This window comes from Brassica oleracea, chromosome C4 (genome assembly GCF_000695525.1).
Source record: "Brassica oleracea var. oleracea cultivar TO1000 chromosome C4, BOL, whole genome shotgun sequence".
NCBI lineage: Eukaryota > Viridiplantae > Streptophyta > Magnoliopsida > Brassicales > Brassicaceae > Brassica > Brassica oleracea.
Window position 1 is genome coordinate 42766796 of NC_027751.1, and position 6000 is coordinate 42772795.

Sequence of the window (6000 nt, forward strand, 5' to 3'; positions counted from 1 at the left end):
GTTAATTTGATTTGATGATCAATTGACAAGGAAAGTTATACTGAAATCCGAATGAAGTTGTTCATCATGTTACAATCTATTAGTATCATTTCATTAAAAGTTGGATGAACTTTAATAAACTAATGAAGAAGATGAATGAAAAGTTGGAGAGAATATAAATACTAAAGGCACAGAAGAGTATAAATTCCATGTTCTAAAGAGCTAATATGTTTTTTTCTTTTCTGTGGCTCGCATATTTATGTCCTTATCTATGCATGGATTGAGAAAGTTATCAGGTAGAGAAAAGAGGATAGGAGAAGTAATATGAATAGTTATGCTTCCTCTTTAGCTTCGCAAGCTCTTCTTTAGTTTTGCTTTTCAATTTTTCATGCAGAGGTTGCATTGACGTATATAAAATTTTTATTGCACCATTTGTTCAAACTTGTGTTATAGAATTGAGTAGGCCACTAATTATTCTCCATAACAAAAGGTTATCTAGTGGACTAATACTATACAGACCGGCTACGGTGGGTTTTATGGACTAGTCTCACTCAATTACGGTTTCTGACCAATCCAGCCAGGTCCTAACGAAAAAGGGAATGTTAACAATAAACAGAGTATCCAAGGAACCAAAATTGAAAATTCTCTTAAAAATTTCAAACAGGAGTCGGAAGAAAAAAAAAGGAAACATTTCACGTCTAGAGACTAAGAGAGATCCGAAGGCCACCAAGGGGAGAAAAAAGAAAAGAGAAGTGAGAAAGTTATATTCATTCTTGGACGATTTCTTCAGTGACATCGATAACATCCTCAAACTCAACTTCTTTAACTTCTTTGGCTTCCTCATCATCTTCCTCCTCATCACTAATCTCACCATCCCTGAGGTTTTGCCTCTCTAGTTTCTCCTCTTCGTGCAGCGACTTCCACTGCATCACCCACTTCTCCCACTCCTCCTTCAACGCCTTCCTCTTCTCCCTGTCTTGTTCACTCAAAAGCAAAGACACGTCCTGATCCTCTGCCTCGTACTTCTTGCTGTACTTCTTCAGGTTCTTTGCTATCTCTTCTTCCTTCTCTGGAGACAAGAATGATGCCGGTCTTGGCCGCCATGCTAGCTGGAAGAAATGATCCTTCAGTACACGGTAAAGCAATTTTCCATTGAATGACCAGACCGTGAACCCATTCTCCATCTCATGGACTGATGTCACTGCGGTTGCAACGTACCTATGAAAGAAAAAAGAGAAAACCAATGTAAAACAATATGGAAACAAAGAGAAAACAACCAATGGAATGTAACTAGTACCTTCCAGTTGGGTCCCATTCGATGTCTGTGGCCATGAAGTGTTCAGTTGTGGCCATTGTCTCCATCTCATCCACGTTGAAAAACTCAAGCTGGCCATTGAAATTCTTCAACCCAGCAAGAATGATGTACTTCCCTGTGGGAGACCAGAAGAGGGCATTGGCTTGTTTGGCCTTCAAAGTACCGAGCTTTGTAACCCTCCCACCGTGCTGTGCGGTCTTCATCGTGTAGAAACTGACGTCTGGCCTCGGCTGGTCACCGTGGATCACAGCAAACCTGTGGCCCTTGGGCTCCCACGCGAAGGCAATGATCTTGTCGTTCTTGTTGTCCAGCTCAAGAACCTCGATGGGAATATCCCTTTCTTTGATGCGGAAAAGCTCGAATCCAGAGTATGTGCTCTTCTTCGTCTTCGTGTATCGATCAACCTTGACGGCGAGATACTCTCCGCTGCTCTGCCAGTACATCTTGCAGTCGCTCACGCTGAAGAGATTCTTCTGCCTCAGCTCCACTTTGCTAGGGATTTGGACAAGAGCGACCTGGAGATAAGGACATCAACATGTTAACTAACAACAGAATATTTGACTTTCACTTGCATAAGAAATAACAGAAGCATACCTTGGCAGGTTGGTTCCCACCGCCTTGTTCAGGAACGAACAGTGAGAGGATGGAGTCAGTTGGAGACCAACAGATGTCCACGACATTATCAACCTTCATGGACTTCTTGTCTATTAGGCCGAATGTCTCAGTCTCATAGACAGAGATAGTGTTTTTGCTGAGCTTGGCAAAGTATTTATCGTCTTTTCCACCACCCCATCTGCATAACAAGTTATTTTGATTGTATATTTTTTAGGAAATTAAAATGCAGTTCAAGAAATTACCTGAAAACAGGCCAGGAGGCACCAGCAACACCACCAGGTCCCCCGATTGAAAACTCATCAGCACTACCCTTGAAGTCTCTCATCATCCTCCCGGTTCTCACATCAAACACCTTTATCTCTACTTTCTGAAAGTTTGAAAAGAAATCAGAGTCTCTTGCTTATATATAAAAATGCAAATAAATATAGGATGGAGGAAGAGAAGCAAGGCTGCACTCACACTTGCATCTCGCGGGTTACTTGGTTCCTGGCTGTGGTAAGTTACCAGGTATTTCTCACCTGGCGAGAAATCAACTAGTTTTACCTTCAATGGAATTAACAAAAAATAAAAAAGTCAAACTTCAGGACAACGAAGGAAAAATAAAATAAAAAGGAAAGGCAACGAACCATATTATGCTGATAGCGCATGAGACGAGTGAAGGTATCAGCACCACCCCAAACAGCTGCGCCTTGCTTGTGAAGTGTCACAAGGTACGTACCTAGAGGAGACCACTGCACATAGCTCTCTGTCCAATACTGCATAGGAAGAGAACATCATATGTTTTAGATGATGGTAACATTACATTTAGCATTGCAGTAAACAGTCAAGTGATAAATAAAGGGATACACACAGGAAGATGCAAGTAACTTACAGGACGCTTATGAACAGGTTCAGTATTCTTCTGCCTAGGATCATTCCACAAAACTTCAGTATCAGGGCCAGAACGAATAACGAGCTGATCCCTGGCTTTTTCATCAGTAAGCCACTTTTGCAAGTTTTCCTGAAAACTTAATGAGAACAATGAATACACAAACCTACATTCAACACACAGGTCTTAACCATGATGCAGCTGGGAAAACACATGAATTCACCAAATAAACAAAAGAACATCTAAAACAAACAACTAACTCCACAGAACAGATACAAGCCAAGTTTCAAGATAGAAACACTGATTAATGAAAACTAGACATACCCCAGGGACATACGGCTTGGTCTGAGGAGCCTCCCACTCCTCTTTCACATTCATCAGCCTGTCAAAATCATCGAACATGTTCACAGCAAAGATATGAGACTTGTCCAACTTGTAGCCATGAGTCTTCTCCTTAGCGTTTTGAGCTTCCTGCAAACCAACCCATATATCAATACAAACTCCTATCAACAACATACATGTGACATAAGCTTAACACAAAAGGTTTTAGATGAGTAACCTGAGGTGTATTAAACTCAATAAAACAGTAACCCAACGTCACACCGGTGTCGGGATCAACAGGCATCCAAAGTCCATTCTCCTTGATAACACCCAACTGGTTGTAAATCTTCTTCAGGACATTTTCAAGTTTCTCAAACTTTGCCTTCGGAACAACAGGGAGGTTATCAACCACGATGATATTACCGAACCCAGTGTCGAACTCTAGCTGGTCGTCGTGGTAAACACCCTCATCATCACTAATCAACCACAACAAAAAAAAAGCAAGACAATAAAGAATCAGTTCCTGTCGTTCAGACAAGTATAAGCATAACAAGATTCGGACCATCAAAACCATTTCATTACAATAGATCTAATAGAAAAAGTCTCACCTTTGGATCCCAAAGTCTTCTCCACGAGGGAGATGGATGGAATCGAGATTAACCTGAGACCAATCTATACCTAACTGAGCCGCGCGAGAGTCAATGTCAATGTTCGCCATGTTCAGAAGCTTAGATTCTCTATAGATATCGAGAGAGAAGCGCTTCAAGAGTTGCAGCTGTTAGACCTGGAGAAGGAGAATAGTGCCTTAGGGTTTTTAGTTTTCTTTGTTTCTTTTTCCTTATTCAGTTATTAACTTAAGCCCACTATTATAACGGCCCGATCATATTTTTTTTTTCAAAATTAAATCTAATAAAATATAGTCAGTAAAACACTGTCTAAACGGCAAAACACTTCTAATGCTATGTTTTGTCCGCACTTACGGGTTTAATAATTTTATAAAAAGGTAAATAGATATATTATCTATTCAAAAACTATTATAATAAATTATTTTTATGCTTTTGAAATATTTAATAATCAATTAAAAATTAAAAACAATTATACGTAAAAAATTTTAGTTTAATAAAATATCTATTATTACGTAAAAAAACTTAAAAGCATTCATATATACATAAACTATATACATGGATTTATATTTATTTTAAAAATATTATGGTGTAAAATATTTTTGAATAACATAATAGAATCTTTCTAGATATATTAATCCACGAAAGGTGAGAGACATCAACCAGTAACTAGTATTTTAAGAAATCGACAATTCTATCAAATAGTAATTTTAAAAAAATTTGTCACCAAAATATAACCCACAAAAAAAGAAAATGATTAAAAGATGTTTCATTAAAGAGGCAAAAAACCTTTCAACCCTTTGCTTTACAGATATATCAATATAACTAATTATCTAGACAAATGGTAAGAAATAAAAAAATATTTTATATAGTTTTCGAATTATATGCTTTCAAATTTGAACTTTTTATATTTTTTCGAATTTTTTTTTTGAAATTTGAAAATGATTTTTGAAACAATTTTTAAAAATTTTGATATTTATTTATTAAAATTCTAAACCCCTTCCCTTAACTCTAACCCTAACTCTAGATTATATTTACTATTTAATGAAACATTTTTGGTTATTTTTCTCTTTGGGGACACTTTTAGTGAAAAAAAAACTTAAAAAAAAAAAGACTATACCAAAAATTTCTCTTAAGCAATCTTCCTCCACGCAAAAAAGAAGAAAGAAATTGCCACAAATACCACATACATAGTAACACTTTTCATATTTACACTAACCACTTGTGCCTTCACTTTTAATGAAGGATAAAAGACACTTATACCCCTAGGGTTAACTAATCTAGACTTAGGGTATAGAGTTGAGGAGTGAAGTAGGGTTTTTGAAATGTGAAATTTAGGATTCTAATAAATATATAAATAAATACTTAAAAAATAAAAAATAAAATTTTAAAAATAGTTTCAAACATAATTTTCGATTTCAAAAAGAAATTTTGAAAAACATAAAAAAAAAAAATCGAAAAAAAGTTCAGAAAAAGAAATTTATGAAAAAGTTCGAATTTGAAAATGTATAATTTGAAAACATAAAAAAAAAATTATTTTTTTTAGTTTTTTTTTTAATTTATTTAAATAACGATTTATTATATATAGAGATAACAAGGGTATAAGAGTCTTTTGTCACTTAATGAAGAAAATATTTTTGAAAATGTCTTTTTAGTGGTAGTAAAGATGAAAAGTGGTACCATGAAAGTGTTAAACATAAAATTTCCCAAAAAAAAATACTTCTAACATTTGTTATTGGTATGAAGTATCCCACATCGTTTATATGGCTATTGGCACGATTTTACTTGAACATGATAGGTTCTATAAGCATACAGCTCGAGTTAGCCTTAGTCTTGGGGGAAGGAAGATCTAAGACTGCTAGATCAGAATGTGATGATCTATGGTTTGAGTTTTTGACAATATAGTTTTTGAATTAGTTCTTTTAAAATAGATAATTTCATTGGAATACATAAACTATTGAAAGTATGAAGTACAAGCTGTAAGTAACTAAACCCAAAGCATTTCCCATGATTTCTTCTGTTACTGACTTCATTTGTGCGTAGGTTCTGCTTCATTGATGATGCGAGAACAACTTTCTTTGAGAGGACGAGGGAAGAATGTATTTAGTGGAAACATATGTGGCCAGCATTTCGCATCCACAGCCGAAGCTGCCTTACAACACATTGGTCCAACATTATCAAACTTTCCCGTGAACACTGATTTGTAGATTTCAGTTACACAACCTTGAACACTGGTAAGTGATGACCAACATTTTGTGAGATCGACTGGAGAACCGGGA

The 6000-nt window shown here is 36.0% G+C and overlaps 1 protein-coding gene across 1 annotated transcript; it reads right to left on the reverse strand.

The window, feature by feature from the left end:
* Positions 1-516: 516 nt before the first annotated feature.
* On the reverse strand, positions 517-3928 carry LOC106342737 (eukaryotic translation initiation factor 3 subunit B). The gene is made up of 10 exons (XM_013781757.1): positions 3707-3928; positions 3337-3574; positions 3102-3248; positions 2781-2909; positions 2536-2664; positions 2369-2452; positions 2152-2276; positions 1889-2087; positions 1277-1809; positions 517-1197 (listed from the first exon to the last, which is right to left on the reverse strand). The coding sequence occupies exons 1-10, from the start codon at positions 3814-3816 to the stop codon at positions 747-749; spliced, it is 2145 nt and encodes a 714-aa protein (XP_013637211.1). The 5' UTR covers positions 3817-3928; the 3' UTR covers positions 517-746.
* Between the last annotated feature and the right edge of the window lie 2072 nt (positions 3929-6000).